The sequence below is a fragment of the Tachysurus fulvidraco genome, chromosome 23 (genome assembly GCF_022655615.1).
Source record: "Tachysurus fulvidraco isolate hzauxx_2018 chromosome 23, HZAU_PFXX_2.0, whole genome shotgun sequence".
Classification (NCBI taxonomy): Eukaryota; Metazoa; Chordata; class Actinopteri; order Siluriformes; family Bagridae; genus Tachysurus; species Tachysurus fulvidraco.
In genome coordinates this window covers 11,750,087-11,764,913 of record NC_062540.1, presented here as the reverse complement: position 1 = coordinate 11,764,913, position 14,827 = coordinate 11,750,087, and the positions used below count along the sequence as shown (strand labels likewise).

The 14,827-nt window shown below is 43.4% G+C and overlaps 1 protein-coding gene across 4 annotated transcripts in view; it reads left to right on the top strand.

The window, feature by feature from the left end:
* Positions 1 to 2,636: 2,636 nt before the first annotated feature.
* Positions 2,637 to 14,827, top strand: part of arfgef2 (ADP-ribosylation factor guanine nucleotide-exchange factor 2 (brefeldin A-inhibited)) — a 30,817-nt gene continuing 18,626 nt past the window's right edge. For 2 of the 4 annotated variants that reach the window (XM_047806916.1, XM_047806915.1), the window contains exons 1-7: positions 2,637 to 3,078; positions 9,808 to 9,838; positions 11,042 to 11,165; positions 11,294 to 11,440; positions 12,004 to 12,183; positions 12,396 to 12,660; positions 12,768 to 12,908. In XM_047806916.1, the coding sequence (XP_047662872.1) occupies positions 2,916 to 3,078; positions 9,808 to 9,838; positions 11,042 to 11,165; positions 11,294 to 11,440; positions 12,004 to 12,183; positions 12,396 to 12,660; positions 12,768 to 12,908 (1,051 nt within the window). In that variant the 5' untranslated portion in view covers positions 2,637 to 2,915. The remainder of the gene's footprint in view (positions 3,079 to 9,807; positions 9,839 to 11,041; positions 11,166 to 11,293; positions 11,441 to 12,003; positions 12,184 to 12,395; positions 12,661 to 12,767; positions 12,909 to 14,827) is intronic. The other 2 variants (XM_047806918.1, XM_047806917.1) reach the window with 1 other exon arrangement.

Below are 14,827 nucleotides of genomic sequence, written 5' to 3'. Positions count from 1 at the left end.
GGAAAAAAATTTCTGATATACTATATTAATATACTTATTATTCTACTTATTATATATCGTGTAAATAGTCAATTAAAGGAAAAACCAAAATGAAGTATCCTAATAAGTTAAGTTTTGGATTTGGGGGATTTATAGAAGGCTTGGCATGTATAAATTGTAATGTTTGAATAACTGTGTGAAATGTTCCGTACGACACTGCGTAGAACATTTAAAGGGTGGATCATTCACAATGTCACTTCCTTCTAAGGCAGAGGTATACAAATTGCCAATAAGTAAATATTTCAAAGACGTTCCCACCAAAGTTCTTGCATTTTATTTATTAGCTCGATCATTCCAAAGGTCTTTATTTATTTTAAGTTAAGCTGAGTTTTAGTGGCATAAAATTATTCAAAGGCTAATTTTGAACCCTACATCCTGGTGCTTTTTAAGTCCTGTTGATGTCTAGAACAGCTACAGTTTCATACATTAAATGAATTGGTTCAGAATAAATAATGTTGTGAAGTATATCAAATATGACATTATTATTATAATTATTAAAAAAAATCAATATTATAATAGATCAATTCTTGTATGTGAAAGAATATTGAGGCCTAATTACAAGTAATACAACAATGAAAATGGTTCAACAATGTAGCATACTATTAGGTCACAGTGCTGCAAATAAATCATTCCTAATTTGCCTTAATAATACCTTAATAAGTATGAAAGCAAATTTGTACAAATGTGTAAGTAGTCAACTCCGACCTATTTTGCAATACATATTACAAACCTTATATACTGATCAGCCATATAATTAGGAATGAATGTCAAGACCCAAGGTTTCTCAGCAGAACACTGCTTAGAGCATCAGACTGCCTCTGCCAGCTTGTTTTCTTCCCATGGTGCATCCTGGTGCCTTCTCTTCCCCAGGTAAGCAACACACAGCCAACCATGTGAAATCAATTTATTATATATTTGTAAATAGTCAACTAGATTTGTAAAGTTCGTCGTGACAAACTTTGATGTTGGCTTTGAGGATGCAAGTATTTGCAAAGGCCGGCGCTTTTTGGAGGCAAGTGGATATAAGGGTCAGTGTTACTTTTGGAGGCAAGTGGACAGAAAGCTAGGGTGCCAAAACATTTGGAGGCAAGTGGAGACGAGCATGTGATGTCATCCGAATACTCCTGAGGAAGTTCCCTCATTGTTCTGAGTGTTTTGATATGTCACATGTCCATGTTGTAAAAAGTTTTTTGATTTTGCATATTTTGGGGGCGGGGCTGCGGCACAACCGGAAGGCCAGTTGGTACACCAATTTAAATCTTTGTTCAGAGCATCACCCTAAAGGAGCTGGCCAAGTTTGGTGTAGATAGTTCAAAAGCTTGCCGAGTTATAAACCTCCAAAGTTTATAATGGGAGTCTATGGGGGAAAAGGCCACTTTGAGACCCAGTACCGGAAGTACTGGTACTCCGATCACTTAGAAAAGTAATAGCAACAAACTTCAGACCAGTGTCTACAACATATCCGAATTTGGTGCATGTGGCTCGAAAGCTCTAGGTCGCATTAAATTTTATACATTTTTGTCTACTCTGAAATAGGAAAACAGAATGTTGGCTTCTACAAAGCCAACATAATTAAAGGAAAAACCAACATGAAGTATCCTAGTAAGTTAGGTTTTCAATATGGGGGTTTTATTCCTGAAGGCTTACACTTAACCACTTTTCCTGCTTCCAACACATCAACTGCTAGAACTGACTGTTGACTTGCTAACTAATATGTCACACTTGACAACTGCCACTGAGATCATCGCTGTTAGTCATTTCGACTGTCAGTGATCTTTATCTTTATATCATTAAAAAAAAGTCAACCAGGTGCCTACAGGCAAAACATCTAACATGTATACCAACACTTACTATGCTTGGTTAGTGGGCAATTTGTGAAAGGATTATTGTTGTTCCCCTGCCCTCCAACAAAAAGGGCTCAAAAAAATAATGATTGGATCCCTCACATCCAAGTCATCCACATTTTGAACGTTTACCATCTGGCTGCTACAGAGCTCCAAACACCAGCACAACCAGGCACACCAACAGTTTCTCCCCCAGACAATCTACCTAATAAACAGTTAACATGTTCCCCTCTGTCTTGTCTTGTCCTGCACTGTTTGCACCAGGTCACACAGATGCACTTTATGTATCTAGGACTAACTTACTAGGTCATAGCTCTGTCTTTGTTTATGTAGCACCATGATTTCACTCTGTACTGTAACAGCTATATATGGTTGAAATGACAACAAAAGTTTCTTGACTTGACTTGACTATTACACAATAACAATGTGCAATAATCATATATTTATTTGTTACCACCTCCTAGTACATCCCTGCATCTTATTCAATTCTATTCATTTTTATTCCATTCTACCATCTATAGCACTGTGCATACAATTTATTTCTTTTTCAATGTATTCTCTTGTTTTATCTGTTTGTATTTATATGTGTATTTCATTTCTTTTTGTTTAAATTCTCATCTTATTTTTCTCATCTGTGTGCTGTCTCTGTGCACTGGAAGAATATGACACTAAAACAAACTCCTTGTAATGGAAATAAATCTGCTTATTCTGATTCTGATTCGCCAACCATCAGGAAACGTATCTGTCTAGATACAGATTGTTAATGAGTGTATATAATACTTCAATATAAAACATTGTATAGTAGTTCAGGGGAAAAAAACTAGACAGACGTTATGGATGGTGCCCATGCGGAGTGACTGAAGACCACGTGACGTGACGCGTCATTAACATGGCGACCCAGTGCTGAGACAGCAACGTCTGTCGCTTCGATACAAGCAGCGGCGACGTCGGCAAGCTTCAGGTAGCAATTTGACACCTGCAGGAAAGCAGGACTTAGGCCGACAATGACGGCCTGAATCTCCGGAGCAAGAAATGAAAGAGCAACAAGCTGACTTAAATAAACGGCACACTGAGACAGAAAGCGCTACAACGAAGAGCATGTTTGTGTCTCGGGCGCTGGAGAAAATCCTGTCGGATAAAGAGGTGAAGCGAAGCCAACACAGCCAGCTGCGCAAGGCCTGTCAGGTGGCTCTGGGTGAGCTGTGTTTATATTTACACCTAGACTCTCACTAGCTACAAACAGCTGTCCACGGAAAGCTAACGCCTTCATCACAATAACAGGCTTCAGAAATGTGGCTAAAGTGTCGGGGTTTACAGGGCCTCGTCATTTCCTTGTTAACCTGTACTACATTAGGAACATGACTCCTTAATGTTTATCTGCCAAACGCTTTGCTTTAGTGTTGTTTCACAGCGTTTACACGGCTAGTCCTGGTCCTCACCATGATGTGTCGGTTGCTACTTAGCTAGCAGTATTGGCTAACAGGCTAACAAGCTATCACGCTAACATCATCGCGGTCGTCTAGAAAGCTCTCGGGGATTTGTTTAGCTGTATATTTATTTTGTTTGTCTGTGTTTGACACTGATTTGAGAATTGTCGTCAGTCCTTTCAGCTAACCGCATATCTTCTCCTTATCGCTCATTGACTGCTGAATAAATAACGTGTACTGATTATTCCGGAGTCTTACATTAACACGGATGTCAGCTGATGGACCAATCGTATGAGAATACGTAGTGTTTCAGTAATAAGCTAAACGTAGCCTGCTCAGATGAGTCAGTTTGCTAACTTCTTGTGCTAATCTCTTGTTGTGTCTTGTGACTTTAGATTTGTTTACGTTCATTGATCAGTGAATAGAGGATCTCTGACTGACCTGTATACACGTGTCTGAATCACTACAGTTATTCAAGGGAAACTTCACCCTAAAACACGTTATATTTTTTTCTGGTGAAATAGTTCTGATGTGCTTTTAGTGTCCCTGCAGCTCGTTTGTTGGTTAGTGGTGTGTTTTGTTTTTCTTGTGAGAGGTTAGTCAGAGTGGTTTGTGTGTCAAGCTGAGATCACAGGATACTTTGCCAGTAAGTCAGATTTTGCAGTTAGTGCTTATTTTCCGGTGATGATCGAAGTCACGTTAGAAAAGAAATGGCCAGTTTAGAAATAGTGAATACTGGACTCAAATTCCCTGATGCACAATGGTGTGGAGAGAGAAACTGGATTTTTTTTTGTACTGAAACCTGTTCTGATCTGGTTGAGTGGAGAAGGTGAGACAGACTATTGTACTAAAGTGCTGCTGCATCTGTGTCTTTAGGTGGCAGCAGGACGTCAAGCAGAATTGATGGTTATGTAGGAAACCGATGTTAATCAAACTAAAAATAGACTTTAAAATAATCCATATTGATAAGAAGTTAGAATGGCAACAATGAAAAGAATAAACTTGACATTTCTTCATAAATCACAGATCACATTTCAATTCTAAAAATTAACACTGGAGTTATTTAGGGTTGCCTGGCATTGATATAAACGTACATGAAGCATTATACAGTAGCTGTCTGCACTTCCTGAATGCTTTTTTGGTGTGCATGGGTAAACCTTTAACAAAGTGGTTTAGCTACTTTTACCCCAGCTCTCAAATGCATTCTATTAAGGGAGTTAACTGATACCGCTGAAGGTGAACTATCGTGTTTCCTGGTGACATTTCCAGACCTTTGATCTTTGTTTTGGAACATCCTCCGAAAATAAATAAATAATCTCAGGGGGTTAATATGTCTGATGTAGTTCATTAATGAAGTTTTCATTACAGAATAACCTTGATAAACTGAGTGGGTTTTTGGTTCTGACTAAATGGCACAGCCGTGATGTTTGCACAGCAGTTTTCCCGGATTTGCAGTGCAAGGCTTACCTTGTGCACACAGTCCACCTATTCATTGGTGACTTTCCTTAAAGCTCTTTTTGAAACTTGATAGAAATATGAAGTGAGGCTTGTTGTCTAATTTGTTCTTGGTTAAAAGATATTATCTTGTAGATGCTGACATCCGAGAGGATCTGTAGCTGTAATACAACACTGTCTTTTAGTTAGTTCACAATGTAGTGTTGTCCCTAGGTTTATACAGGATTTTTATAATAAAAAATAGTCAAGTATTCATATAACTTTTATTCAATCATTTCTTTTTATGTTTATAGTGTCAATACTGAAATATTATATTGATGAATAACAAGTAGTGTTTTCATGGTACAGCAGTGAAAAGCTACCAAATGTGTAACTAAGGTTTAGTCAGTGATCGAAAATAATAGCTCCATTGCTGAACACTATTATATTAATCATATGAATATTGTGCTATTTTAAGTAAAGAGGTTCTATAATTATTCAGTTTTAGTGATCCAGCTTTCTCCAAAATAACTTGCATTTCATTTCTCAACCAGATGCAGCACTCATCTGATGATCTATTACAAGAAATCAGGTTGCAATAGCTGTGGCTTTTCTTCATCTTATGAAATGAAGTATTGCTTAAGTTAAGCATGCAGTTGCGTGTAGATACCTATCTGCTAACGACGTAGAATAAAAAAACCACAGTGCTCTGCTCCAGACTCAGCCTTTTACTAAATTTTAGTCCATTATCGGCTTTATTTATGCCCTGGTCTATGGTGTGTGTGTGTGTGTGTGTGTGTGTGTGTATGGTGTGTGTGTGTGTGTGTGTGTGTGTGTGTGTGTGTGTGTGTGTGTGTGTATGGTGTGTGTGTATGGTGTGTGTGTATGGTGTGTGTGTATGGTGTGTGTGTATGGTGTGTGTGTTTGGTGTGTGTGTATGGTGTGTGTGTATGGTGTGTGTGTGTGTGTGTGTGTGTGTGTGTGTGTGTGTATGGTGTGTGTGTGTATGGTGTGTGTATGGTGTGTGTATGTTGTGTTTGTTTCTTGGTGTTTTTTTCATGTGTTTTTTTTTTATTTGTGTGTTGTGTCTTGTTTTGTGGGTGTATGGTGTTGTGTGTTCTGGTGTGTGTTCCTGGTGTGTGTGTGTCTGGTGTGGTGGGTCTGGTGTGTTTTGTTTCTGTTGTTTTGGTGTGTCTGGTGTGGTGTGGTCGGTGTGTGTGTGGTCTGGTGTGTGTGTGTGTGTGTGTGGGTTGGTGTGTGTGTGTGTGTGTGTGTGTGTGTGTTGTGTGTGTGTGTGTGGTGTGTGTGTGTCGGGTGTTGTGTGTGGTGTCCTGGTGTGTGTGTGTGTGTCCCGGGGTGTTGTGTGTGTGTCGTGGTGTGTGGTGTGTGTGTCGGGTTTGTGTCTTGTGTGGTGTGTGCGTGTGTACTGGTGTGTGTCTTGTTGTGTGTGTCTGGTGTGGTGCGTGTGTGTGTGTGTCTTGGTGTGTGTCTTGTGTGTGTTTGTCTGTGTGTGTCTTGGTGTGGTTGTGTCTGGTGTGGTTTCTTTGTTTGTGTGCTGGTTGTGTCTTGTGTGTGCTGTTGTCTGGGTGTGTCGTGTGTGTTTGTGTCTGGTGTGTGTCTTGTGTTTGTACTGGTGTGTGTGTGTTTGTGTGTCGTTGGGGTGTGTGTGTGTCTGGTGTGTGTCTGGTGTGTGTGCTGTTTCTGGTGTGCTGTCGTGTCTGGTGGGTGTGTGTCTGGTGTGGGTGTGTTCTTGTGTGGTGTGTGTCTGGTGTGTGTGTGTGTGTCTGGGGTGTGTGTTGTCTGGGGTGTTGTGTTCTGGGTTGTGTCTGTGTGTGTGTGTGTGGGGGGTGTGTCTGGGGTGTGGGTGTGGGTGTGTCTCGGTTTGTTGGGTGTGTCTGGGTGTGTCTGGGTGTTTTTGTAGTCGGGTGTTTGTGTGTCTTGGTGTGGTGGTTCTGGGTGTGTGGTCGTCGGTGTGTGTTGTGTCTGGTGGGTGTGTGTGTCTGTGGGTGTGTGTCTTGGGGGTGTTGTGTGTCTGGGGTCTGGTGTGTGTCTGGGTTTGTTTGTGTCTGGGTGGTGTTTGTTTGTTGGTGTGGTGTGTGTGTCTGGGTGTGTGTCGTGTGTCTGGGTGTGTGTGTGTCTGGGGTGTGTGGCGTCTGGGTGTGTTGTGGTCGTCTGGGTCGTGTGTGTGTCTGGGTGTGGGTGTGTCCTGGGTGTGGTGTCTGGGTGTGTGTGTGTATTGGTGTGCGCGAGACGTGGGCGAGAGGTGAGAGGGGGGTGGGAGGGGTGCGGGGGGGTGGGAGCGTGAGTGGGTGTGGGGGGAGAGAGAGTGTGGGAGAGTGAGATGGGCGGGGAGGGTGCAGTGGGAGAGTGTGGGTGGGGGTGTGTGGGGAGGGGCCGGGGGGGGGGGAGCGGGTGGTGGGTGTGGATGGGTGGTCTACGTGGGCTGCGGGGGAGGGGGGCGTGTGTATGGGCCGCTGGCTTCGTGGGTGGCTATGGGGGGGTGGGGGGTAGGGCGTGTGGGGGGGTAGGGGGGTGAGCGGGCGCGCCCTTGGGGGTGTGGGTCAGGGCGACTGTTGGGGTGTGCTAGCGGGCCCCGGGTGGTGGTGGGCGGTATGGGGGGGTGTGGGTGGGTGGTATGTGGGCTGTGTGTAGGGTGGGCCTCTGGGGGATGGGCTCTTCCTTGTGTGGGTGGAGGGGGGTGGGGGAGGGCAGGGGTTTCTCGCGGGGGGGCGCCAGGGGTGGCGATGGTGGTGGGGATGGGTGTGGGTGGGGGCTGGTAGGGGGGGTGGGGGGGGGGTAGGGGGCGGTGGGGGAGGTGGGAGGGTGTCGGGTGGTGGGTCAGGGGGTGGGGGGTGGATGAGGGGGGCTTCAGGTGTGGGGTGTATGGGCCAGCGGTGGGTGTGGGGGTGTAGCGGTGTGGGTGAGGGGGTCCGCTGGGGGATGGGTGGGAGTGGGGGGGTGTAGGGGTGGGGGGGGTGTGTGGAGGGGCGGGGTGGGTGTGTGGGTATGGGGTTTGTGGGGGGGGTGTTGGGGGTGGTGTGTGGTGGTGTGATGGGTGTGTGTGGGGTGGGGGGGGGGTAGCCCTGGTGTGGTGTGTGGGTGTTCCTTGTTCTGGGTGGGTGTGTGGGTGTGGGTGTGTGGGGGTGGGGGGGGGGTGCGTTGTGTGGGGTGGGGGGGGGTCTTTGGTGCGGGGGTGTGTGTGTGTGTGTGTGTGTGTGTGTATGGGTGTGTGTGTGTATGGGTGTGTGTGTGTATGGGTGTGTGTGTGTATGGGTGTGTGTGTGTATGGGTGTGTGTGTGTGTGTGTGTATGGGGGTGTGTGTGTGTGTGTGTGTATGTGTGTGTGTGTATGGGTGTGTGTGTGTGTGTATGGGTGTGTGTGTGTATGGGTGTGTGTATGGGTGTGTGTATGGGTGTGTGTATGGGTGTGTGTATGGGTGTGTGTGTGTGTTTGTGTATGGGGGGGTGTGTGTGTTTGTGTATGGGGGGGTGTGTGTGTTTGTGTATGGGGGGGTGTGTGTGTTTGTGTATGGGGTGTGTGTGTGTGTGTGGTGTGGATGTGCGGTGTGCTTGGTGTTTGTGTGGGGTGTGTGTTTGTGTATCAATGTGGCTGAGTATCAATGTGAGCAATAACTTGCTGTTTTCCTCATGGTCATGTTGTTGGCTGTTTCTCTGCTTCTTCATGCTGAGCTAGCTGCTTTCTTTATTTGGCAGTCGGTTGGTTTTTGTTTAGCCTCAGATCAACATAAATGATTTTATAGGCTTTAAATCACAGGGAGAGTGTGAACTGGAACATGTGCTGTAATAGGAAAATAAGTGAATGAGAGGTGATTATTTTCCTATGTCCTGAAATGATTAATTCCTCATATACAAGAACATCATAAAAAAAACTTCAGCATTTTATTTGTGGCCGTGAGTATGGTCGAGCATCAGCCATGTCTGTATGCGTGTGCGCACCCACCCGCCTGTCTGTGTGCGTGTGCTCGCCCGCCTGCCTGTATGTGTGCGTGTGCTCGCCCGCCTGCCTGTATGTGTGCGTGTGCTCGCCCGCCTGCCTGTATGTGTGCGTGTGCTCGCCCGCCTGCCTGTATGTGTGCGTGTGCTCGCCCGCCTGCCTGTATGTGTGCGTGTGCTCGCCCGCCTGCCTGTATGTGTGCGTGTGCTCGCCCGCCTGCCTGTATGTGTGCGTGTGCTCGCCCGCCTGCCTGTATGTGTGCGTGTGCTCGCCCGCCTGCCTGTATGTGTGCGTGTGCTCGCCCGCCTGCCGGTATGTGTGCATGTACTCGCCCTCCTGCCTGTCTGTGTGCATAGTGTCGCTCTCTTTCTTTCTCTCTCTCTCTCTCTCTCTCTCTCTCTCTCTCTCTCTCTCTCTCTCTCTCTCTCTCTCTCTCTCTCTCCCCTGTTATGGAAAACGGAAAGCACAAAGAGTCACAAATAAGTAGTCTGGGAGTGAGAATCGCCATGTGTTGTCTGCTAGTTCGACCCGGCTTCTCAACCTCCACAGCCAATTGACATTATTGTCAAAAAAAATCCATAGAAATCCATCTTTATAATCTGTTTGTGGAGCAGAGTAGAGAATCAGCTATACAAGTCCTTCTGAATCAAAGGAAAAAATACAAAAACCATAATGTTTTTATTTTCTTGCAGCTGTCCGGCTTATCAGAACTTATGACTTAATCGGAAAACTAAACTGTGCTATGAAAGCATTTGAAGGTTAAATGTCCTGCCAATGATACAAGTGCCATCAGCTGGCCTGAAGCAAGTGTAGGAAAGTTGAAGTAAGAATGGAGTCATTTACTAAACATGAGGCTTAGTGTTCTATAAACAGTGGTCATAAAGCAGAAGATTGTAGCAGATTATTTAATAATATTTGTAGCCACAAGCAACACTGTGGCCCATCATTGGCCAACAGCACAGACCCAAATACATACATGCACACATCCTAAGAGAAAAGGAAAGCACTTATGCTTGATTATAGAGGTATCTTGTTGTAGAATGATTCTTTGTGTGTTTATTGATCTGCTCATTAGTAATTCCACTTTTTTCCCCTTTCTATTTTTCAGAGGAGATCAAACTTGAGCTTGAAAACCAGAAGTAAGTCCATCATCTTCTCTACTCTCACTATGTCTTCCCATGGTTTTTAGCTAAAGTTAAAAACATTATTTAAAACACCTGCGTGAGGATTTCTGGAACATATGTTCTAGTCTTGTGTAGGGATGCGTTGATACTGATGCTGATTTCAGGTTTCTGTCGGTTACCATGCTCATTTATTCATATCTGTAAATGTTTTGATACCAACCCCATGCCATGTGATACTATGTGACACACATCTACTGAACAGATGACATGAAATAAAAGTAATTAGGTGGATTATGATTTAATGCTTGAAACCAAGCAGACCACAAAAGATTGACAAAAATCTCAAGAGTAGGATCTACAGCATCTACTTCTACTTCTATTTATAATGATAATTAATGATGATAATCGGTTTTATGTAATAACTTTCTCCAACCCAAGTATGATATACATACATCCTCATCTGAAAAAACACAGGATGGTTATCAGTATGGGGTGAAGAAAACTATTGTGTGGAAGTTTCTTGAGCGACTCCTTTACAATCAGAAAGCTTCAGCACTGAGTAAAGAGAGGAAGGAGGACACAGACAAGTCTATGTGGAAGTAAATTCCATAACACTGATTGATGTTACCTATGGAGGAAAGTCTGACTCTAGGGATTGATGGGTACAGGGACACTACAGCTCAGTCAAATAAATTTTACCATCACACATACAGCTTGCATATCACTGCATGTTGCCAGTCGCTTTATTTTTAAATTGCTGGTTGGTGCATCTACTACTGGTTGTCATAGTAATGATGTTTATTAGCGAGTGGCGCAACCAGAATTTAAATACTCATACTCTTTAATAAATATGCTGTTTAAATGTCATATATTTACTACAAGGAGTTCAACACCAGCAAAGATAATAATATCTACACAAAATGTTTGTGATTACAGTTACTCCTTTTGGTGTCAAGACCGGTATTAATAAATACAAACAAAAAAAAAGTATTTGTATTCCGTCTGAAAAATGGTATGGATGCATCAGTACTCTTATATGCATCTGTATATCTGTACTGTGTGTGTATATCTGTGTGTGTGTGTGTGTTATGGAGCATTAATGCATCTGCAGCTGAAATTGTTCTTGAACAATTCATTGCCATTTTTATGATTGTTTATGATAGGAAAAACACAATGCTGTACTCGTTTAACTATTTGTTTGTTATTGATATCTATCAGGGATGGTACCGTGGTCCCTCCCAAAGCTAATTACATCGAAGCCGACAAGTATGTTTTACCCTTTGAGTTGGCATGTCAATCAAAGTCTCCACGCATTGTCAGTACGTCGTTGGATTGCTTACAGGTATTGTGTGTTCTCATACCCAGTTTATTACTGGTTTACACTGGTTTATAGAAATTAGAGACTATAAAACGCAGCCCATATTTTTGTGTGTGGAATGTTTCTAACCCTGAACTTCCTGTGCCCTGTAGAAACTTATTGCTTATGGCCATATCACTGGCAATGCCCCAGACAGCGGTGCACCAGGAAAGCGGCTGATCGACCGACTGTTGGAGACTATCTGCAACTGTTTTCAGGGTCCGCAGACCGATGAAGGAGTGCAGCTCCAGATTATCAAAGTGAGAGCTCCCTAAGATTTACTGATTTAAAATTTTAATTACTTGCCAGATGGATAGCAGGAGATGATCCTGTAAAGGTCAGTGGTGTGATGAACAGTAGGCTTGCAGGATAAACACAAAAGAAGGAACTTAATAATGTCACTCGACATTTTATAATCCTTTCAGTTAGACATCTCCAAGATCACACCAGTCTTTGTAGCATAGTTAAGGCAGATTAAATCACCATCAGATTCTATTAGATTAGTTAGCACTAATAAAATGAAAGGTGTAGTGAACAATTTTGCAAAAGCCTTGCCAAAAAAGCTGTTTTGAAAGCCAAAATTCAAACAAATGCAGCCCTTCCCTTGAGTGTTCCTTTGAAAACCTCACCTCCAAAACACAGGAACGCCTGAACCCTAGTGCAGATGTTAGTACATATTATTCATATTATCTTTAAAATAATTCTTACTATATAATAAACAAAATGTTTTAACTTAACCTTATGTTTAAATGACTTTAGATGCTAAAACAATAGTTTGTTTAATTTCTGGTTTCCTTATTGCTGTTACTGTTTGCTTTTGCAGGCTCTCCTCACTGCAGTCACGTCTCCTCACATAGAGATTCATGAAGGGACAATTCTGCTGACTGTGCGCACTTGCTACAACATCTACCTGGCCAGCCGTAACCTGATCAACCAGACCACAGCCAAGGCCACACTAACTCAGATGCTTAATGTTATTTTTACGCGCATGGAGAGCCAAGCGGTCAGTATAAACACTTAGTATTAACAGTGCTTGCAGGTTTAAGTAAGGAATTAAACACTTCATGTATTTTAATATTAGAAAATGATCAGTGATGTAACTATATTTAAAGAGGAGTTGTAGATCAATGCTTAGGATGTTGGACTTTCAAATCCTAAGATCACCAAGCTGCCACTGCTGTGCTTTTCCTGTTATAATTGCATGCCATGTTGTAGGCTCTCGAAGCCCAGGAAGCAGAGAAAGAAAGGCAGCGGCTTCACGTCCCAAATCCTGTCCAAACCTCACAAAACAATTCGCCTACACCAAGAGTGTGTGCGTCCCCACAGAACGGCCCGCCAGAGCCGTGTATGAGCCCTCCTGCACTCTCATCCACACCCCCTACTCCTCAGAACACCTCCATCAACGGACAGTCAGAGAGACCATTAACGGAAGAGGAAGCGGCTGCACAAGTACAGAATACAACCCAAACTTCTCAACAAGGTACTTTTTTGTGTCATACAAACTAAAAACTCTGAACATACGACCATTGTTTGTGATGTACGTTTATTTATTTTGGTTGGTAATATTCTGTTTATGTATTGGTCTAGAACTGCAGGAGTCAGATCCACTGGAACAGAGGGTTGGTGAGGGAGAGGAGGGTCGTTTGGTGGCTGAGATGGAGCAAGTCTCAGAGGCTCAGGAGGAGGCAGAGCCAGACAGTGGCCTGGGAGAGAGCTCTGTGGAGGGAGGTAAGGGACTTTCCAGTGTAAGCATTCAATTTAGGACATGAAAATGTAATGTTGTTGAACGTTCCATATCACAATAATTACAAATTTTGATCATGGTTGTGACCCACTACTAATCAGCCACTCAGATATTTTATATATACAGTATCTCACAGAAGTGAGTACACCTCTCACATTTTTGTAAATATTTTATTATATCTCTTTGTGACAGCACTGAAGAAATGACACTTTGCTACAACGTGAAGTAGTGAGTGTTGAGCTTGTATAACAGTGTAAATTTGCTGTCCCCTCAAAATAACTTGACACAGCCATTAATGTCCTAACCCCTGGCCACAAAAGTGAGTACACCCCCAAGTCAAAATGTCCAAATTGGGCCCAATGTGTCAATATTATGTCCGGACACCATTATTTTCAAGCGCTGCCTTAACCCTCTTTGGCATGGAGTTCACCAGAGCATCACAGGTTGCCACTGGAGTCTTCTTCCACTCCACAATGATGACATCACAGAGCTGGTGGATGTTAGAGACCTTGCACTCCTCCACTTTACGTTTAAGGATGCCCCACAGATGCTCAATTTACCCTCAACTTCTTTATCAAGGCAGTGGTCGTCTTGGAGGTGTGTCTTGGGTCATTATCATGTTGGAATACTGCCCTGGGGCCCAGTCTCCAAAAGGAGGGGATCATGCTCTGCTTCAGTATGTCACATACAGCTGGCATTCGTGGTTCCCTCAATAAACCGTAGCTCCCCAGTGCTGGCAGGACTCATGCAGCCCCAGACCATGACACTCCCACCACCATGCTTGACTGTAGTCAAGAAGACCCCCTTGTTTTTGTACTCCTCACCTGGTTGCCACTACACACGCTTGACACATTCTGAACCAAACAAGTTTATCTAGGTCTCATCAGACCATAGGACATGGTACCAGTAATCCATGTCCTTAGTCTGCTTGTCTTCAACAAACTGTTTGTTTCTTGTGCATCATCTTTAGAAGAGGCTTCCTTCTGGGACGATAGCCATGCAGACCAATTTAATGCAGTGTGCGGCGTACGGTCTGAGCACTGACCGGCTGACCCCCCCACCCTTTCAACCTCTGCTGCAATGCTGGCAGCATTCATACGTCTATTTCCCAAACACAACTTCTGGATATGACGCTGACCACATGCACTCAACTTATTTTGTCGACCATGGTGAGGCTGGTTCTGTGTGGAACCTGTCCTGATAAACCACTGTATGGTCTTGGGCACTGTGCTGCAGTTCAATTTCAGGGTCTTGGCAATCTTCTTATAGCCTATGCCATCTTTATGTAGAGCAACAATCTTTTTTCAGATCCTCAGAGTTCTTTGCCATGAGGTGCCAAGTTGAACTTCCAGTGACTAGTATGAGAGAGTGAGAGTGGTAGCACTAAATTTTACACATCTGCTCCCCATTCACACCTGAGACCTTGTAACACTAATGAGTCACATGACACCGGGGAGAGAAAATGGCTAATTGGGCCTCATTTGGACATTGCTATACATTGTAGAAAAGTGTCTATTCGGTGGTGTTGTCACATGAAAAGATATAATAAAATATTTACAAAAATGTGAGGGGTGTACACTTCTGTATATACGCAATAAAATATATAATGGAGCCAAAATTTTCCTAAAATCTTCACCCATACAAAACATTCAATCCAAACTGACATTATTTATATGCCTGAAATGTTCACTTCAAGTAAACAATCAAACCAACCTAAATTAATGATATAACTTTTTAGAATAATGTATTATGCTTTCTAACATTAGAACAAACTAAACAAATCTTTATATACATCACAGATCCCACTTTGAGAAGCATGACTTCTGTGTTTTTAATCATGTTGTGAACATTGCATTTCAGACCCATGTGTGATCTTTTATTAGTTCTACCATTTCTGCTTCAT